General features: G+C 40.8%; 1 protein-coding gene across 2 annotated transcripts in view; it reads right to left on the bottom strand.

The window, feature by feature from the left end:
• The window catches only part of TTC17 (tetratricopeptide repeat domain 17), a 116,319-nt gene that overhangs the window by 11,141 nt on the left and 83,244 nt on the right, over positions 1–21,934 (bottom strand). For both annotated transcript variants that reach the window (XM_023653901.2, XM_070229328.1), the window contains 5 exons: positions 20,961–21,220; positions 20,352–20,505; positions 15,412–15,532; positions 13,015–13,174; positions 12,022–12,105 (listed from right to left, as the gene is read on the bottom strand). In XM_023653901.2, coding sequence (XP_023509669.1) covers positions 12,022–12,105; positions 13,015–13,174; positions 15,412–15,532; positions 20,352–20,505; positions 20,961–21,220 — 779 coding nt within the window. The remainder of the gene's footprint in view (positions 1–12,021; positions 12,106–13,014; positions 13,175–15,411; positions 15,533–20,351; positions 20,506–20,960; positions 21,221–21,934) is intronic.

Genomic DNA, 21,934 nt, shown 5'->3' with positions numbered 1-21,934 from the left:
GAAGACCTTTTTTTTCAACCAACAGCTTCAATTTATTTGAGAGCTAGCTATAAGACCCGAATCAGTTTGGGTAAATTACATTTTTCTAGAAATTTGTCTTCTTTATCTGTTTTCAAATTTATTGGCATAAAGTTGTTAATCGGATCCTTTTCTTATCTCTTTAGCCTGATATAGCTGTGGTTTTGTTTTCCTTTTTTCCCCCACTATTGGTTATTTGTGCTTTCTTTTTTCTTGACTAATTTTACCTTTTTTGCCTTTTCTTGGATTGACATTTTTATTCTGTCCTCCCCGTCTTACTTCACTACTTTATCCTCACAAGTTTGGGATTTGTGCATTTGTTTAACGGTTGCCCTCAAATTCTCACTCAGTATTTAACTTAAAGTCTAAGTAACATATTAACTCCGTCCTCCTGAGCCGTAAAGAGCCTTTGAACACCTAAACGCTCATCATCTCGCTCTCAAATGTACATTCTATTTTGTACACATTTCTTTTTTTTTTTAAAGATTTTATTTTTTTCCTTTTCCTCCCCAAAGCCCCCCGGTACATAGTTGTATATTCTTCGTTGTGGGTCCTTCTAGTTGTGGCATGTGGGACGCTGCCTCAGCGTGGTTTGATGAGCAGTGCCATGTCTGCGCCCAGGATTCCAACCAACGAAACACTGGGCTGCCTGCAGCGGAGTGCGCGAACTTAACCACTCGGCCATGGGGCCAGCCCCGTACACATTTCTTTTAAAATTCCACAAATTACTGTTTTCTACAGACAACGTGTTTGGGTTTGTATACCTGTTTATCATTTTATTTGCTTAGCAAGTCTTCTTTTGTCAAAGACAATCCTCCTGTGGCCATATTATAGCAAAGTTCCTTTAAGGAGGAACTCTTGGTAGTAAACTTTTTCCAGCTCTTTCTCTTTAAATGCCTTTATTCTTCCCTCCTTAGGGTACACAGTTCTAGGATTCTCCAGAACCCTTTCAGCTGGCTTTGACAGCTGTGCTGGGGAACAGGCTGTCATTGTAGCCATCATTCCTCTGTAGGTGATCTCTCCTTCCTGTCTCCACGAGGGCAGAGATCTTTGTCTACATTCTTCTCCACTGGTTTATCCCACACACTTAAAACATATTTGCCACATGGTAGGCCTTTACTATATATTTGTTGAATGAATGGCTGCTGTGATATTTATTAAGCTATCGTCTCTCAAGTGCAAATCCAAAATTCTGTATCTGCTCTGTGATACTATGGCCGGAACTCTGCAAACTCTATTTCCCCTTTGCTAGCAGGCTTCCTGTTAGGTTCTGCAAACGTGTGCACCAGGAGATTGGAAGGCAAGAAGGAGAAGGGACTTTGTTCTTCCTGTTTGCATGCTGCTCTTGTCAGTGTCATCCTAGTAGTAACACTTTGCCTCCAGCAGTCCAAAAGCCACTTCACTGCATCCCTTCAGCAGCCAGGCAGTGCTCCCTCTTCATAAGGAGGGGCTCCAGCTCCCCAGAGCTCCTCCTGTGAAGACCTAGATTTTGAAAACGCCAATTGGTTGCCTTCTTCTTTCATCCCTAGGAGTGGGAGCCACTCGCTGCAGTGGTATCTCTGGTTTCCCTCAGTGTCTCCATGTTTCTTCTTCAGCCCTCCACCACAATGCCATCAACTCCAAATTAAATTTGCTCTTCTGAAATACCTAATGTCCCTTCTGTTTTCCCGACAGTGCCTTGACTGAAACAGATGCTTTTCAGAGATCTTTGTCTTGGCTGTTTGACCATAACATAGGGAGACATGGATTTCTGTTTATTTATCCAGTGTGGGATACATGGTACTTCCTGAACCTCCTGATTCACTCATCTCCTTGTCACTCTAATATTCCAGGTAACTTTTTACACAGAGCTTGCAATTCACTAGTTATTTGTGTCTAACTCATCCACAGAGTATTTGACTTAAACAATTAAATATATTTTTAGTTTAAGGTGTGTCAATTTGTTTTTTTAATTTAGCTATTCCTTTCTGATAGGCTATATGTTTGCTCACCTTTGAGATTACATTTTTAAAATGTTTTATAATAAAAAATCTCAAATATATACAAAAATAAAGACAACAGTATAATGAACTCCTACGTGTCCATCACCCAGCTTCAACATTTACCAACTCATGGCCAATCTTGTTTCATACACCCTCATCTATGTTAATTTGAAGCAAATCGCAGACTTTATATAATTTCGCCAGTAACTTTCCAATGTATCTCTCTAAGAGATAAAAACTCACACATAAAACATAAGCTTAATACATTTTGCCTAAAATATTGACAATTATTTTTTAATATCATCAAGTATTCAGCTGGTATTCCTATCTCCCAACTGTCTCATAAAAGTTCCCTTTGCTTTTACAGTTTGAATCATAATCTAAATAAAGACCATATGTTGCAACTGGTTCATGTGTTCCTTAAGTCTCTTTTGATCTCCAGAATTCATCTTCATCTAATTTTTTAAATTTTTGTAGAGGTTATTTATCCTGTAGTTTTCCATGCACTGGACTCTGCTGATTGCATCCTCAAGGAATCATTCAACATGCTCCTCAGTCCCCTGCATTTCCCATAAGTTGGTAGTTAGAGGCTTGAGTGGATTCAGGTTTGACTTATTGGGGAGGGGTGGGAGCAACACAATTTCATAGGTGGCATGTGAACTCCCAACAGTACACAGGCACTGTCTGAGTGTCCTTCTGTCTGTGATGTTAGCAGCCAGTGATGATCACGGCAATGAATTAATTAGGGGCTGCAAAACTGTAATATTCTAGGGGCTGGACCAGGGGTGCAGCAGTTAAGCTCGCACGTTCTGCTTCGGTGGCCCAGGGTTTGCTGTTTTGGATCCTGGGTGTGGACCTAAGCACCGCTTGTTAAGCCATGCTATGGCAGGCGTCCCACATATAAAGTAGAGGAAGATGGGCGCGGGTGTTAGCTCAGGGCCAGTCTTCCTCAGCAAAAAAGAGGAGGATTGGCAGCAGGGCTAATCTTCCTCAAAACAAAACAAAACAAAACCCTGTAATATTCTAATTTTATCATTTCTAGTTTACTAGTTGGAATATTCCTATAAAGAGACTTTCCCTCATCAATTAATTGTTTACCCCAAAGGACAGTACATTTACAAAGGAAGGATACATGCTTGTTACCTTCTTATTTTTTACAGTTTAAAAATCAAGCCACTGGGGCCAGCCCCGTGGCCTAGTGGTTAAGTTCAGCATGTTCTGCTTCCATGGCCCAGGTTCTGTTTCCAGGCGTGGACCTATACCACTTGCCAGCGGCCATGTTGTGGCAGCAACCCATGTACAAAATAGAAGAAGACTGGCACAGATGTTAGCTCAGAATGAATCTTCTTCAAGCAAGAGGAGGAGGACTGGCAACAGATGTTCAGCTCAGCTTGAATCTTCCTTAGCAAAAAAAGAAAAAAAAAAAACCCAAGCCATTCCCACGCATCCTCCAAGACAAAATCCTCATAGTGAATTTGGGGTTTAAATACAGTTTAATATGTGATGTGTTTCACCCTTTGCAATTGCTTTGTTGCTTTTTCTTGCTCAAATTGTCCCATCTTGGCCAAAGGAGGTGTATTCCAGTTGGTTCCGAGTTCTTTTCACACAACCTCTGTCGACTCTGGGAGCTTCTGTGCTTTCCGAGACTTGGTAGAAGCCATTTTTCCAAGGAATTCTGGTTCCTTTTAGTGGAAAACGGTATCTAAAGATCACAATCTGGGCACAAAGGGTGCTTACTAGTACTGGGCTAGTCACTGATTCTAGTCTTTTCAGCAAATAAAGCTAGGAAATGTGTAAATGCATGAGAAATTCTTACTAATATTTCCAATTCAGGACTACAGATATTTACTTAACATCATCATCCTCACATCTCTGTCCTTTCACCCATATTCCAAATTCCAGTTCTCAACATCACCAACAAAATTACTCATTTGTTTCACAATACACACACCTACAATCTTGGAAGAACAATGTCAATATTATTAACAACAATATTACTGAAAACAGTATGTGGTTTTCTCTTGTTCTTAAGGTAAAACCCGTTAGGGAAGTACGGTCAAATAATTGTGTTTTAAAGTCACTTGGAATAGTTCCTCTTGACGTGGTTATATCACCAACTGAACATATAGTTAGGCTCATTTAATTTTACTTTTAATTATGTAATTGCCTTATTAAAATTATTTTTTTGTAATTATGCAAAATATTTATTTGGTTCCAAAGTCAAAATGAAAAACCAATATAGATTCAAGGCAATCTAGCTTCACTCTCTGTCTTTTCTATCCCAATTCCTTCTTCCCTCTATGGGAAACCACTTACAAATATTTTTAAAATTTAGTCTTCCATTTTTAAATATGCGTTTCTCTCTCTCTATATCCCTCCTTTGCCATTTTAAAAAACGATAAATAGCAATCTAAGACAATGTTTTTCTCCATTGGCTAATCCTGGAGACCACTCCACAGAAGTTTACAGAAATGGTCCTCATTCTCTTTGACAGCTACAGAAGCCTCCACTGTGTGGACATTCACACACAATGAACATCCACAGAGAACTTTTTATTCAATCACTCCCCTACTGCTGGGCACTTGGGTTGTTTCCAGTCTGCTATCACAGGTCAGGCTACAATCAATAGCCTTTATTCATTAGGTATTTTTTACCAGTGTATTTTTAGGAAAGATTGCCAAAAGTAGGACTGCTAGCTAAATGGGTAAATGAATGTATAATTTTGCTAGATATAGTCAATTTCCTCTCCATAGAGGTTATCCCATTTTGCATTTCTACCAGCAATGTATAACAGTGTCAGTTTCCCCCCAGCCTCATGAGTCTATCAAACTTCTGGATTTTTGTCAACGTGACTGGCATGAAATATCTCAGTGTGGTTTTGATTTGTTCTTTTTCTAGCTTTTTGACATAGAAGCATAGATCATTGATTTTCAGGTTTTCCTTTTTTTTAACTAATATATCTATTTAGGGCTATAAACTTCCCTCAAGCATTGCTTTAGCTGTATCCCACAAGTTTTGATATGCTATATCTTTATCATTCATTTCAAAATATTTTCTAATTGTGCTTGTGCTTTCTTCACTGACCCTGGGTTGTTTAGAGGTGCACTGCTTAATGTCACCAAAATAGTTGGGGATTTTCTATCTATCCTTTTGTCCCTGATCTTTTTTTTAACTTAATTCCAGAGTAAATTCAGAAAATATACTCTAAATTGTTTCAGCGTTCTAAAATTTAATTGAGGCTTAATTTATGACTCAGCTTATGATAAATTTGGTAAATGGCCCATATTCAATTTTTAAAATGAAAATTTTGTCAGTTTAATGCAGCATTATATAAATATCAGGTCAAATTTGTTTTTTAGCAAGATGTACTATATTTTTACTTATTTTTTATCTGCTTAATTCTACTATCTATTGAGAGGTATGTTAAAGTCTATTGTGGATTTATTTACTGCTCTTTTTAGATCTGTCAATGTTTAATGCTTGTCCTATAATTTGAAACTATGCTATTGGTACATATATATTTACAATTTTCCATATTCCTGGTGGACTGACCACTTTGTCATTACGAATTATTCATCTTTATCTGTAGTAATGTTCTTGCCTTAAATTCCACATTGTGTGATATTAGTATAGTTACACTAGCTTTCTTTTGGTTAGTGTTCACATGATATATCTTGTTTCCATCTGTTTAATTTCAACTGTTTTATATCTTACATTAAAGTATGTTACTTGTAAAAAGCACATAATTGGGTTCAATATTTTAACCCAGTCTGATAGTGTTAGTAGTCTAATTGGAGTACTTGGTCCTTTTATATTTATTGTGATTCCCGATAGATTGTGTTTATGTCTATCATCTCATCTTACTATTTGCATTCTTTTTCACCATTTGTTTTACATTCTTTTTGTCCTCCTTTCAAGCTTTTTTTTGAATCAAATGCTTTTTTAATTCCATTTTTCCTTAATTATTACATTCTCTAATTGTTCTTTTAGTGATTGGCCTAGAAATTACAACATGCACCTTTCAATTATTACAGACTAAAAACATAAATTATTACTTTCATTTTATTATTTTCCCAATAATGCTAAAACCTAACACTTTGCCCATGTGTATTCATGGGAAATTAATCACCTGTTAACTTTTTAGCTGTGTTCCTCTGAAAGCTGAGTAAAGGTAGAACGTCACCCACGTTACTAGGAAAAATGCTTACAGTGAAGATGACCTGGCTGTAAACTGCAAGTGGCCTGGGAGGACTGGGACGACCAGCAGAAAGCCACAGCTCTGAGCTTTCCCGAGTGCGTGTTTCTTGTCCTTGGTTGGAACTCTTGGACTCCAGGCCCATGGGACTGCTGTAAGAGATGTTCGTTCCTATGGAACTTGAGACTTGTAAGCCAGGGTTGTTCCCACACTCACCCATCTGGTCTTGATCCCTCATCCCTGGACTGTTACTTTGGGGGAGGGGCGGAGAATAGTTCCCGGGACTGCTGCCAGACAGCAATGGGGACTCTTGGAAAAACATGAAAAGCTGCACTGCTGGCTTGCTGTGTTTCCTGTTCTATATCCTCCTGAGTGAAAGCAAGACCACAAGTGCCCTACTAGTCATGAGTATGACATAGGACCTGGCTGGCCCTGAACGACTGGCAGTGGGCACTGCAGAGCAGTGGCAGCAGTGGACGGACTTTCATATCCTTGGTTCAATATGGTCAAGGTGCTACGACATAAAAGGAGTGGAGAGGGAGGTGCTGATGAGACTGAAGCCTCAGTGGGGGCCAACTTTCCCGGAGTCTGATGGCAAAAGCTTGACCATGTGTGACAGGGGACAGGATCTTCTCCTTGTGGGAATGGATGAAAGCTGGAGGCAAATTATGCTGAAAGAAACTGCCCACTCCTCCCTGCTGTCCATGAAATGGAACTGACCAGAAACCCAGCTGCAAGTGGGCTGGCTGGCAAGAATGATGTTGCTTCGGTGCAGCTGATGCATTTGGGCCAAACTAGACACTGATGCCCGACTGAGGGTGGGAGGAGACAAGCACACGCGCTTGAGACTCCATGTTTGTGACTGTGGCTGGATTGGACAAGGGGGTGGGGCAGCTGATCAGCTCTGACCCAACCTGGGCTGGCCGCATATCCAATTAGCACAGAGTAGTGCCCAGGAGCCCCCAGCTGGGGAAGTGGGAGAACCACTCTGCACCAGCCCACAAGGTCAAACGTGGCAACCTGGCATACACACCGGCTGCAGTGGCAATAGCAGCTGCGTGGTGCACATCTGGGGTCATGGGGGAGACCTTTCAGAGGCTTCTGAGCATCACGTGTGATGAGTGACCTCAGCAGCAGCCTGGGCAGTGTTCTGAGGGTTCTGATAGTGCATGCTTACTAAACCGTAAAATGAAGGCTGACCAATGGCATCTGCTGACACTTAGTGATGATTTATGGCAATGCAAACTAAAAACTCCCTAAGGACACAACTACAGATGGGCTTCTGAAGAAATTAATGAAGGATAGCTGAGTATTTTAAAAGTTGAAGCCGAGAGGATATGGAGATCCTCGTTCTCTCTGAATGGTAAAGGGGAAAGGGACACCTCTGCTCTGTCATCACTGCCATCTTCTAAGGCAGTGGTTTCAAAGTGTGGTCTTCACACTCGCAGTATCACCCAGGAACTTATTAGAAATGTAAATTCTCAAGCTTGACCCTAGTCCTACTAAATCAGGATGCTGAATCTTGGAAGCCCAGCAATCTAGGCTTTGACAAGCCCTCCAGGTGATTCTGGTGTTCCCAGAAGTCTGCGAATCATGGCACTAAAGTTAGCACACGGTCATGGAGGTCGGTCTGTGAGTCCACAATGGAAACTGATACTGGATTAACCTTCTAGCTTATTCACCTGAAAACTAATAAAGGAGGAATGTTAGCTGTTAGCAGGCAAGACAGCTTATAGCAAAAATGACCCTGGTTGGTAAACGATCTGGACTGGTGGGACTGGAAATATATTATAAACACCTCGTGGAAAGTCACAGTTCTGAGCTTCCAAGTGCCATGGTTCTTGTAGCCATGTCCCTTTCCAGGACGTTAGGCCCATGGAGCTATTACAAACGATAATGGTTCTTATGTGGAACTCGGGGCACCTAAGCCAGGGTACTTCCCACAATGATCATTTGACTTGTTCCTTTGTACTGAATTGTCACTTGGCAGGAAAGGCAGGTGGGCAGAGAAGGGTCCCTGACTATGGGAGGGTCACTGGAGGCACACACCTGCTGCTGTTCCCTCGCCCCCATCCTTCAGTACAGCCCATGCCCGTGGGGCTGATGGCAGAGTGTGAAACGTCTGCCGGGCCGAAGACTGTTGACAGTGCTCAATGCAACTCCCTTCTGCCTTCTGCATTTACCGTCGTCATGAATTTTAACTTCAGAATTTCGACACTATTGTTATTATTTTGTATAGTCATACTCATTTATATTTACTCTCATATTTACCCTTTCTGCTGCTCTTTGTTCGCTCCCGTGTTTCTGAGTTTCCATCTGGGATAGTTTTCCTTCTGTCTGAAAAAAACCCCTTTATTGATTTCTAGTGCAAATCTCTTGGTAACATACATCTTTGTTTTTGGTGGTCTAAAATCTTTAAACTTCATTTAAAAAAACTGAAGTAAAATTTATATAGAGAGAAATGTTCAGATCTTAAGTGTAATGTTCAGTTTTGACTATTACTTACAGACATAGAAAATTTCCAACACTCCAGAAAGTCCTTTCGAGCTGCTTCCCAGTCAATCCCTTCCCCCACTGCCTGTTCTAGAATTTCATATAGTTGGGATCACACACTACAGACTTTTTTGGTCCAACTTCTTTTGTTAGCATAATATTTTTTGAGATTTCATCAATATGGATGTTGGATCTTTCTTGCTGAATAGTATCCACTGTATAAATATACCATTATTTATCCATTCTTCTGTTACCAGGTGTTTTGACCATGAGAATTAATCTGCTGTGAACACTTTTTTAACAATTACTTTGTGGACTTCGGTTTTTCACATCTCTTTGATAAATACCTAACAGTAAAACTACTGGGTCATATAAGCTGAACTCCTTAATAGACTATCAAGCTGTTTTCCAAACTGCCCGGACCATGTAACACTCCCATTAGCAATGTATGAGCATTCTGGTTGCTCTGTATCATCGCCGATATCTGTCATTCTCAATCTTTTTCATTTTAGTCCTTCAAACTCTAGTCACGCTTCTTGCTTCAAAGTTTATTTCTTCTGATAAGAGTGTAGCTATATCAGCTTTTAAAAAAGAAATTGTTTGCATGGTATATTATTTTCCATCTTTGTACTTTCAACCCTTCTGGTACCCTAATATTTAAAGTGTTTCTCTTATAAGCAGCATATAGTTAGATTAAAAAAAATCCATTCCATTCTAAATGCTTAAATTATATAATCTTTTTGTATTTAACTACTGATACACTTGGGTCTATATTTACTATTTTACTATTTGTGTTCTATTTTATGCCTTTAACTTTCCTGACTTTGTTGGGATTAATCAAATGTTTTACATTATTCCATTTTCCTTCTATTGAATTATATTTTTAAAACCATTTTTAGTAGTTAGCCTAGAGCTTAAAACATGCATTCTTACTTATTACAGCCCAATGCAAGTTATTACTTTTAGCACTTGGCTGATCCCAATTAAACCTTAGGACTTTTAAGCTCCATTTACTTCCCTTCCATCATTTATGTTATTGTTACCATGATTTTTAGTTTATATATAAAACCGCAGCTCCTCAGGGCACTGGAGTTATTACTTTGTACAGTTACTATTCCCTTACATTCTTCTTTCTGCTGCTCGTCATTCCCTCTTGCATGGCCATCTTTCTATCTTGGACGAATTTCCTGAAGAACTCCCTTTAATTATCTCAGTGCAGGCCTCCTGATGCCAAATCCTCTGAATTTTTGTTCGTTTGAGCACATCCTTATTTCACCTTAACACTGGAAGGATATTTGTGCTGGCGTGGAATTCTAGGCTTGCAGTTTTCTTCTTCCAGCTTTAAAGATGTCATTACATTGGTTTCTGGTTTCCATTATTTCTGTTGAGAAGCTGGCAGTCTCACTGCTCTTTTGAAGGGAACCGTGGTGGGTTAAAGATGGGCCACACATTCTTTGTCCTACCAGCAGAGCGAGGACACTCCCCTGCCCTTGACCTTGAGCAGGCCCTGGCGCGTGCCGGCACAGAAGTGGTGCTGCTCCAGCAACACGCAGAGGCTCGAAGAGGCCTGGACGCTTCTGCTTCCACCCTCATGGAGCCCTGAGCCACCATGTAAAAAGGTCCCGCTACCCTGCTGGAGAGACTACAAGGAGAGAAAAGATTCCTGGCGGTGCCCCAGCCATTCCAGCCACTCCGGCTGAGGCACCAGACATCTGAGTAAAGCCTTCTTTGGTGGCCAGCCCCAGGTGAGTCTCCACGTGTCTGCAGCTGCATGAATGACTCCAGGTGAGACTAGAGGAAATGCCCAGCTGAGTCCAACTGAGACTGCAGAATCTTGAGCAAAGAGTACTTTTGTTTTAAGCCAGTAAATTTTGGGGTGGTTTGTTAGGCAGAAATAGATAACTGAATTAGTATTTGGTATCAAGACTGGAGTGCCATCATAAGAGAAACTTAAAACATGTGGCATTCACTTTGGGAATGGGTCGTGGACATTTGCTGAAAGAGTAGCAATGAGACTACTAATGGAGGCTCTAAGAACACTGGGAGAATCGCTGTTGCAGGCTGGAGAAGAAGTGTTGTTATCTATAGGCAAAACAAACGGTGAGGCTGTATCTTGGAATATAGAAAAAATACCGAACAAAGTTGTGGGTCTGACTAGGAAGATTTCTGGGAAGAATGCTGAAAGTGACAAATGGTTCTTTAAAAATCAACTATAATAAGGTATTAATAGAAAGAGAACTAAACAAGGAAGGGTGCAGTCTTCAAGCAGAACTTAGAGAAAATGCTTTCAAAATTGGGACTTACAGGGTTAGAAAACGAAACTTTCTCAATTGCCAATTAGCTTCTCCAGTCAGTACAAGGTTTTGAAGTTAAAGGGAAAAAAATCAAATCCAGGGTGCTGCCAGTAAAACTGTGGCCTCAGGGTCAAGGTCAAATCAAGAGCATGGCAGTAGGGCCCTTTGTTACTCCCACTGCAGAGAGTTTTAAGTCTAGATTTAAGCCTCCTAGACTCTTTCAGACAAAAGGTATCTAACAATCTTAAGGGTGTTGCCCAGACTCATATTCAAGGTGGACAGGGGCCTTCTCGAAAAGCCATGTGGGTGTGGCTTCTGTCTGATAGACTGGCTTATAATTTGACAGGCAGCAAAGTTAAAAGAGCTGTGCAAGTTTGAACTAAAAGGGATAGAGACAGGCAGGAGCCAGGCTAGAAGTTGAGTTGATTCTCTTAATCACTATGTTATCATATTACCTCTTCAATATTAAATAGTAATAGAGAGACATTTAACCATAAAGTAATTAATTTTAATTTAAAGAAAGCTCCTCTTACATAACTATCACAAACAGGCAGATGAGTAGTCTTAGAGACTCTCAGTTATATTTTCTGTAGGCTGTATGAAAATGCAGTTTTAGAAATAATTGTGTTTCATGATTTCAAGAGAAAAAGATATTTAAAGATGTGTTTCCATACACAATCTGAAATACCAGATATTCTTCACCACCAGAAGAACGCCTGACTTGTTTCATACACACAGAGTCAACGGTTCGCAGCCCCACCACCCCCATATACTCACCATGCTGGAGTAAAGAAGGGAAACCGACAAGGTAAGTTTCACCACAGAAGGTAAGCAAAGCAGCAAAAAAGAATACTCACTAAGTGATGGAAAAAGTAACGGAAAAGTGATCGAAACATTCTGCATGGGGTTATTTCACGCTATCCTTTCAGTTACTAGTGCCAGGGAACTAACAGGAGAGATCAGAGCCACTTAGCGGCAAATACTCTGGAAAAGTTAGAAGGTGGGCAATAGTTTCCAGCTTTCCTACAGGATGACTTACCTTTTCCAAAACTTTGGCAATTCGGGTGCCAATCTGTTCAAGGGACTGTTGTGGATATTGGTCTTTGCCAAGGTTTTGCAATACCTGGTAAAGGAGGAAGACGGTAGGTTAGAGAATGAAATGAGGCAGGATCTAGATGGCACTGCTGATGCTGAGCTGGGCACCGCACCACAACAGCAAATGGTTTGTCTGGGGACATGCTGGGGTCCCGTTGGTGAGGCATTTTGTGGAAGACACGTTTAAGGCCATTATACCATCCCTTCAGTCCCCTCCCACTTAGCAGAAATTACAGACAGGTGAAACACATTCATTACAACAACCTTAGAAATTAGAGTGAAGGAAGAAAATGAAAACTATCAGTAATCCTGTCACCCAGATACAACCACTGTTAATACCTTTATATTTATCTTTCAGATATTTTTCTATGTACACACATATTATTTCTCTCGCAGAATATGGGATCATACTATATACTGTCACTCACATTTTCACATAATATATTCTGAAAATTTCTTCATGCCAATAAATATCTCTACTACATCTTTCTTAATGACCTCACTGTATACTATCTTATATCTATACCAACAGTTATTGAACAAATCTTCTCTTCTTGGACATTTGTGGCGTGTTTTTCCAATACTACTTCTTGGTGTCTTCTTTGCTAGCTATATGCTGAGTCTTCTTTCCTTCTTAAGGATGCCAACAGGAGAATTAACTGCCCCAAATATTTCTTACAAGAGCCTCTGTGTGATGGCAAGCAGAATGCTACCCACCTCGAGGAATGAACCAGAATGAAAATTTCCTGGCTATAAAAAACAGCATAAGCTCAGTCCTAGAGCCTGAAAGAAATCAGGCATGGCCTAAAGCCACCTAGATGACAGCCACTCAATAAAAGGCAAAAAAAGATGGCCTGGCCACCGTGCTCTCTGCTATCAGTGGATCATAACCGTGGGCTAAACACAACAGACCAGCTGAAGAAAGCTGAGCACTCACCTCTGTTAGCTGACTCTCGCCCGTGTAGTGTAGGCTGGCTCGGTTGGAAACCCCATGCAAGTGGTCCAGGGTGTGCATGCTTGTGGGGAGATTGCCATTGCAAAGGGGCTCCATGGCTGGCTGCTGTATTGGAGTGGCAAAGTCTATGTGTTCTGTGATGCTGAAAAATGGAGATTACCACATTAACCAAGGAAGATTTGAGTCGGGGGACAGAAAGAGTATTAGTCATCAGCTGATCATGACTTCAATATGTTATTAGGGTTGTCTGGAGCCACAGAGTCTCAGACTGGAAGAGACCTCAGGAGTTACTTAGTCTGGTCTCTCATGATACAGGTGCAAGGACTCCAGCGCCCAGCAGTGACCATTTGTGGAAGGGATGAAGAGAGGTCATCCCCCAGGTCAAAGCAGCAGTGTTGGGACCTGAGTCCCGAACTCAGCGATCTTCCCAATCTACTCAAGCTGCCTCCTTTCTACGCACCACAGCACCTGATTTGCTCACTGCTGCTGACCATTTTTTCTTACTGGGGAGGTTTTAAATCAGTGGATTTTCTTCTAGGATGTCTTTTTCCAGGGTACAGATAGTGATAAACACCCACAAGCGGCCCTTATCTTTTATTTTCCTTTATGCACAGAAGCACATTTGTCCCCACAGAAGAAGTTACCTAAAGTTTAGACAGTAAACTTTGTGCAGAGACAGCTATTCCTTGTATCTTCATATAAGGTGTAAGTACTTTCCTTCATGGTCCCAAAGTGGTCGTTTTCCTGCTATACACAGGCTAAATGTTATATGCTCAAATATATACTGATATGGCAAATTGCCACTGCCAAATTTTATTTCTAGCTATTTAAAAAGTTGAATGTATATTAGGCAAACATTCATTCATGCATTATTTACTGAAAGCCTACTACATGTCAGATACCAGGGCTAAAGGATTAACATAACACACCCAGTTCCTGCTGTTATAGTGCTCAGAGTCTTGTGAGTGACTCAAATATTACAGATGAGACAAGTTTTAAGAGAGAAAAACATGGAACAACGTCAGTCCACTACAGGAGGACATACATTTCCTTTACTCTGAAGGAGGAGGAAGGTGGTAAATGAAGGATTTCCTGAGGAAGTAAGATTTAAGGTGAGGCCAGAAGGATGGGTGTGAATTAGCCAGGTAGGAAGAAGGTGGTGGGAACACCGCCACAGGCAAAGGAGACCCCAAGTGTGAAGGCCCTGATGGGAGAAAGGGCAGAGCTGAAGATGGAAAGACAGGCAGGATCAGATCGCGAAGGCCTTTGTGGGCCACTGTAAAGAGCAACATGAAGTTACCAGAGCATTTTAAGAATTATCTGGTTTATATTTGAGGAAGGATTCCGAGTACCGTGGAGAGAATGGATTAAATAGAGGCAAGAGTGAACAAAGCAAGAGGACCAGCAAGGAGCCTACTGAATGAATCTAAGTGGAGATGCTGGTGATCTGGCTTAAGGAGGCAGCATGGAGATGGCGAAAAGCTGACGATTTTGAAAAAGACTCGAGGGTGAGAGTGGTAAGAATTGGTAAAGACTGGATTTGAGGTTACGGGAGAGGGATGGTGAAGGATGACTCCCAGGTTTCCAGACTAAGCATTGTTCAACTATTTACTAAGAGTGAGAAATGGAAAGACAAACAAAACAGATGGTCTTTTGGAAGGAAAGTGGGCAAGAAAATTATGAGTTAGTTTTCTTGGGCTTGGGGTGCCTGAGAGCTATCCAGGCAGAGAGGCCAGGTAGATAACTGGACAGAAGGGTTGAAGGATCTGAAGAAAGGACGAGTCTGCAGATCCCTTTTTGGGAGCTGTTAATATGTCAGTGGTGACGGGAGTTCTGGGAGTCAGTCTGGCCAGGAGTGATTATAAAATAAGAAGGCTTGGTGGTAAATCTTGGGGATTCCGACACTTACAAGGGTAGAAAAGGGGCCAGCAAAAGAGAATGAGTGTCCAGAGAGGAAAAAGATTTACCAGAGAGGCAGGTTTGCTCAGCTTGTCTTGGCAGGTGTTTGTAAATCTGGATTTGCTCTGGCTCCTTTTTCAACGACACAATGTCAGTGAGAGACCACAGGTTTTGTGCTTCTATAAAGAGGGATCCAATCTTCAATGCAAACTAAGTAAGTTACCCATGACTTCTGGATAGCTTACAAAGTGTGGCTCAGTGAAGGCCCTGAGAAGGGGGGCTCGTGGACTGTTCAGCATGATGGGCTGAATACATCTGTGGGCTTTGGTCAGCAATGGACATCCTCTGAACCACCAGCCCTAGAAAGGATGACTCTTCTAATAGCTGCTGACAAAGAAGGGCATCCCTGAAGTTGGCTGAGGCCCACTGGATCACTGGTGCACAAATGCCACGAAGGAGGGAGAGGTGTAAGATACTCACTCAATGTTCTTTGAAGAAACTGCAAGCCAGGTACTCACGATGGCAGTCAGCTCTACCCAGCGGAGTTTGACGCACTCGTCTGGGCTGGGCCAGCCCAGACTCTGGTAGTCACGCTTTTTTCCTGGAAGGAAAGCATGTACATCATCAGTCAACACACTGGCAAAGGAACAGAACCCATAGTATCTTATGCCCTGGTGATTACTTCATCCAGACTGTGTATTTGAAGGCACCAGCCATTGCTCTACTCTTTAGAATTCCTAACATCTAGGATTAATTACAATCTTGTCATTCACAGCAATGGAAACAAGGATCATCTTTGAGTAAAGCCTTATTCTCAAAGATGATGAAGTAGAAATAAGTGAGTCCTTCACTGCATTTAAGACTGATCAACACGAGATAAAGGTTAAGATATTCTTCAATGTTAACATTCTTACCAAACTTAATTTTTACCCCTCTACATTTTGATTTTATAAAAACACCTCTAACTTATTCAGGAGAAACACGTATCTTTAAAGCAGGATTTCTCAACCTGGATGCTGTAGGCTGAATAATGCTTTGTTGTGGGGCTGTCCTGTGCAGTGGAGGATGTTTAGCAGCATCCCTGGCCTCTACCCACCAGATGCCAGCAGCACCCTCCCTGAGATGCGACAATCAAAAATGTCTCCAGATACTGCCATTTGTCCCCCAGGAGGGCAAAATCCCTGGTAGAGAGCCACTGCTGTCAGGAAGAGCAGGGGGGTGGGGAATAAGGATGACAACGAGAGGCTGACTTCCTGTGTGTTCAGGTCCTGTGCTAGGCACTTTACATCCCTGACCCCAAGAGGCAGGTTTTAGTCCTCACTTCTCAGTGAGGAAATGGAGGCTCAGAGAGATCAAGTGACTTGCCCAAGGTTACCTGGCTTGTCGGGCAGAACTGGGATCCAGATCTGGGTCTGTCTGACTCTAACATGCACGCTGCCAACCACCATGCCACTTAAAGCTCTGAAGGGCTACTAAAGCTGTGCATCAATGCCCTCCGCAGGTCTCCCCTCTTGGGTGCAGGCTCTTTAGTTAGACCAGGTCCCCAAGGAAAGAGCAGAGCCAAGCCTTGCCTGGGAAGAGTTCTTCGGAAGGAATTACAGTCGAATGGACAGGAAGGAGAACTTGGATTCTGTCTAGTGCTTTTTATACTGTAGGAACTGACCAACAATAACGGCTGTTTGAGGTACAGGCAGGGGTTAGATTTAGAGTTTAATATAATAGAAAGCAGCAGTTTGGAAGAGTTTCAAACTAACTCTGTTTAAATTAATACCTTAAAGAATTTAAATCCTAAGTTTCACAATAAAGCTTATTTTTCTTTTATATTCAAGAAATTCACTTGAAAAATACTGATGGGGCATCTATAAAGGGGGGCTGGGAACTGTGTAAGACACTCAGGGTACAGAGAGGAATCATAAGGGACCTGCTCTTGAGCTCAGAGTCTAGTGAGGGAGGTAAGCAAATCATTACAATACAACACGGTAAGTGCCAGAGTGTAGGCACAGAAAACTGCACAGGAGAGAGCAACTAATTCTGCCTGAAGGTACCAAGGGAGAGACGGCACTTGAGTGTGAAGTTTGAGTGATAATTTTGCACCACTGAGGTGGCATAAGGGCATTCCAGCAGAGGGTATAGCATGTGCAAAGGCACAGAGGTAAAAATCAGAGCGTGGCTGGTTCAGAGAATGGTGCTGAAGGGTAGAGAGGGCCTGGGCTGTAAAGGGTTTTGTACGCCACGCTAGGAAGTTTGGACTTTATCCTGCAGGCAGTGGAGAGTCTTTGAGCCCACATGCCTCCATCTTGTTCACAAGGATATCATAAGAGGCTCTGTTAAATGCCTTGCTGAAATCCAGGTACATAATATATTATATCCATGGCACTTCCGTGGTCTTCCCGTCTAGTAGCCCTCACCAAAAAAGGAAATGAAATTAGTGAAGCATTATGTTTTATCAGTTCTTAGTAAATCTACAATAGCCCTTAACGATCTCCACTTTCCCGTCATGGTCTCACAAACTATCTGTTTAATAATTTGCTTTAGAACTTTGTCAGGATTTATCATGCAGCTTATCCCTTGATAGTGGATAGAATCCATATTTATCTGAAAATTGGGATACTGAACCTCTTTAGTCTTCTCTCATCTCTTCTACACTTTAGAACTTTCCAGTTTAACGACAGTAAGTAGTGCCATGATCTCATTTGCAAGTATATTCAATGCCATACCTGGGCCCACCTCCTTGAATCCATTTAAAACTGCTGAAGTAATTCTCATATCATCTCAACTGTATCAAACTTGAATTTTCACATTTACAAGAAATTGTTAGGGTTTTTTTTTTTTTTTTTTGCTGAGGAAGATTTGCCCTGAGTTAACATCTGTTGCTGAACTTCCTCTTATTTTTTTTTTTTGTGAGCTGCCACTACAGCATGGCCTCTGGAGAGTGGAGTAGGTCCACACATAGGAATTGAACCTGGGCTGCCGAAGTGGAGCACACTGAACTTAACCACTAGGCCACAGGGGCAAGCCCAAGAAACTTTTAGTTTTTTGTTTGTAAAAGTAATATAGCCTTATTAAAAAAATTTGTAAAATGTCAAAGCACATAGAAAAAAATAAAAATCACCTATAGCCCTATATGCACCCAGAGATGATCACTTACAGTATTTTGGTGTATTTCCTTCTACACTTGTTTCTTTGTGCTTGTTTATTATAGCATATTTCATCAAATCCAAGATGTCATAAACTTTGAGGTATACATTATTTTACATGGTTTAAGAAAGAAAAAAATTGCCAATTATTATTTAAGAGACCATCAATTGTAATATGTATCTCAACTTCAGGGATAATGAAATGTGACAAAATGTAGCCAAAATAGAGTATATTTACTATTTTACAAAAATTGAAGCATGGCTTATAGATGCTACTTTATAAACTGCTTTTGCTTTTGCTCACTTACTAAATTACAAACATCTTGACTGCATAGCACACAGCATGGACATGCTGTCATTTACTTAGACAACAACCAACATTTAGGTTGTTTACAAATTTTTACTATGATAAGCAACCCTGCGATCAATATCTTTGTACTTCTGTCTTTGGCACTTGTAAGATGATTTACTTAGGGTAAATTACTAGAAGTAGAATTGGTGGTATATTTTATATTTTCTGATACATCTAGTTAAACTATCCCAAAGTTTGTTTTATTAACTTTCATTGTGTATTACACATTTAAAGAGAATTCGATAAGCAAAAATGGTATCTCATTGTTTGCTTGCACTTCTTTGATTGCGAGTGAGGCTGACCATTTTCTCATGTGTTTAGTGGTGATTTGCGTGTGTGCGTGTGTATTTGTTGAACTGCCTAAGTACTTTGCACATATTTTATTGAAACGTTGTATTTTTCATATTGATTTAGAGGTGTTCTTTAAATGACACTGATATCCTTTGTTTATAATATATTCTGTAAATATATACAAATATTCTGCAAAAAATATGTTGTTTCAGTCGTTTGGTTCTCTTTTTCTTTTTTTTTGTGTGTGAGGAAGATTGGCCCTGAGCTAACATCTGCAGCTAATCTTCTTCTTTATCCTTGAGGAATAGTGATCCTGAGATAACATTTGTGCCCATCTTCCTCTGTTTAGTATGTGGGATGCCGCCATAGCACGGCTTGATGAGTGGTGTGTAGGTCTATGCCTGGGATCCAAACCTGTGAACCCCAGGCTGCTGAAGTGGAGTGTGCAAACTTCACCACTATGCCACTGGGATGGCCCCTGGTTTTCTATTTTGTAATGTTTTCTGGTGCCAGAATTATTATTTTTTTTCTTTACTTTTCTCTGCCTTGGAAAGTCCTCTTCCACCTTAGAAGTATATACATATACATCCACATTTTCTTCTTTTATGATTTTATTACATTTACTATATAATCCATTGGAATTTTCATTTCCACAATGATGATTTACTGTTTAAACATTTTTTCCTTGCTATAGAAGACAGATCTAATGGAGGAGGTGTTGCTTTCTTTCTGTAGCCTGTTAACACATGCTCTCTTCCTTAAATAGTAAAGCTACTTCATGCTTTTAACTTGAGTCACAACAAAATGTCCTTTTGGTGTCTTTAGTGTTTTTCACAAGTCACAGTTCATTCTGAGATTTAGTGAAGCTGTCCCTATTCTTTATATTTTATTACGTGTACTCTGTTTTCAGCTTTGGTAAGTACTCATATCACATTAAATAAGACACATTTTCATGAAGTTACCTTGAATTTTTGAAGTCTAAGAGACTGAAAATATCCTTTTGAAAAAGGAGATTTTTTAAAAAGAAATCTCACTATTTATTTCACTGCTGAAAAAGAGAATCAACTGGACTCATGGCAAAGGTCCTGAACCTGGAGTCCAGAGATAGACCTGGGGATAAGAATGAACCCTGAAAGTACATGCCAAATTTTGATGTATGTGCATTTTCCCTGGGGAGTAGTTCCAAAGCATTTATTTAAAACTTACAGAGATATCTGGCACACAAAAATGTTACTACATAGTTAACATTTATTGAGTCCTATGAGCCCAGTTCATTTAAAGCACTTTACATGTATCAACTCATATGACCCTACAACCACCTTGTAGGATAGATGCGATTATCATCCCATTTTATAGATAAGGAAAATGAGGCACAGGGAGCTCAGTGGCAAACTGGTGTTTGAACTGTTGAGAATCAATAGGATATTTAAGCTCAAGATGATAAGACCATAAGCCAAATAGCCAATGGTAAAAGAATCAAGTAAATGTCAAAACAAACTTTATCCCAATGGCTGGTTTCTTGGTCACTAAGTCCGGTTTCCTTCTCACTGATCTACTTCAAGTCACAAACACGTCCTTTGTGAGAACTGACACAGCGAAGTCTGAAAGCAGAGACCGGCATGGTAAATCTTCAAATTTACCTTGTGGGCCAGGAGATGCCACCTTTGGGCCAGTGATCTCCAGATTTGCTTGGTAACGATGTACATTTTCTGCTTGGCTCGATTCTACCTTTTTCCCAGGAGTTTTCTTGTGATCTCCTTTGGGTTTCTTTACACGTTTGACCTGGAATGTGATCTGGGAAATGGAGACATGTTAGGGACAAATGAGAGTGGTTAGGGACAAATCTGTGAGTGGTTGTGGATATTGGCGGTTTTAAGAATAACCAGTCAGTTCTGTGCTAGGGTTACGTTCTCTCCTTCAGTTTAATTCCTAGAGGTCTAAATGAAAAATGTTTAATGAAATAAAATACCCTAGCCTTGAAGAACGTATAGAGGAAACTGAAAATTAAGATGTCCGGCCTGGGCAGTTCCCAGTCTGGCTTCACATCCATCCTGTTTCCTCGGCCACTCAGAAGAGCTAGCAATACCCAAGTAGGATGAAATGCTGCCTGTGGTACAATTCCAGTGTGGAGGCTCACTGGAATGCCACATACCCAACAGAAGCATCATACTAGCAAACTAGCAGCCTCTCCCATCCCCCCTAAAGACCTGGGCTACAGTTTGCTAAGAACTGAGTGGGCAAACTCTTACCCATTCTGTTGCTTCATCATCTTCACTTCTGCAGTCTCCATAGCAAGAGCTTCTGGCCACTCCGTCCTGGGGACCTTTCTTCAGCACCCGTATCCCCTGCAAGTCCAAACGCCGCCCCTTCATCTCTAGTGCTCCCCCAAAGCCTTCCAGAGGCCACGCCTGTTGAAATTCATCCACCAAAGCCAGTATCTCTTCTGACATTTTTGTTTCATCTGAATTCTCCATCTCATCAGAACCATTGCTTTCCTCAACTACTGTACCTGAAATTCAAGCGCCAGCACGTTATTAAACATTACCCAGCACTTACTCACCCACCGGAGGGACTCCAATCTTACTTTTTGAGAAAAGTTTTGGCTCTGCTTAGAGGCACTTCTATAGCCCACCTTCATAAATATACCATTCAGCATCTTCAAAATTCATCTTTTGTCACCTAGCTTTTGTCAAAAGCCTGGCTGAGGACAATGGCAGCAGCTAGAGGGCAGGCACTCATAGATTACGTCACTAGTGAGCATAAGGATGGCTATTTTATACAGGTATGTTTTGAAAAAAAGACCAACTTGCTCTAGATATAAGACACAGATGACAAAGATGAAGTTTATTATATATTATTTAATACGTGGGATTCTTCAAGCTTTATTTGAAGAGCATATGAAATATCACAGCTGCAGGTCCAGACTATATAGTCTAATTCCCTAACTGAACAATGACTTCTTTAATGGGAAACTATCCTAATTCCACACGGAGGCTACCATTTTCACTAATGGCTGATATAAGAAATAGTAATATACTAGTGTAATTTTATCCTAAAATGGTTATCAAGGTATTATTTGTTATATTGCTCAAGTGTCTTTTGTAAGGACTCCTATGGATGTTTCTCAGCACAATGGCCTAGTAAAAATTCTTTCTCCTGAGATGTCAATATGTTACTATTATTATACATTGACGGTTACATAACCCTACAAGTTCCCTTCAAG

Source organism: Equus caballus, chromosome 12, assembly GCF_041296265.1.
Source record: "Equus caballus isolate H_3958 breed thoroughbred chromosome 12, TB-T2T, whole genome shotgun sequence".
NCBI classification, from domain to species: domain Eukaryota; kingdom Metazoa; phylum Chordata; class Mammalia; order Perissodactyla; family Equidae; genus Equus; species Equus caballus.
The sequence above is the reverse complement of the archived record's forward strand: the minus strand, read 5'-3'. Positions and strand labels throughout refer to the sequence as shown.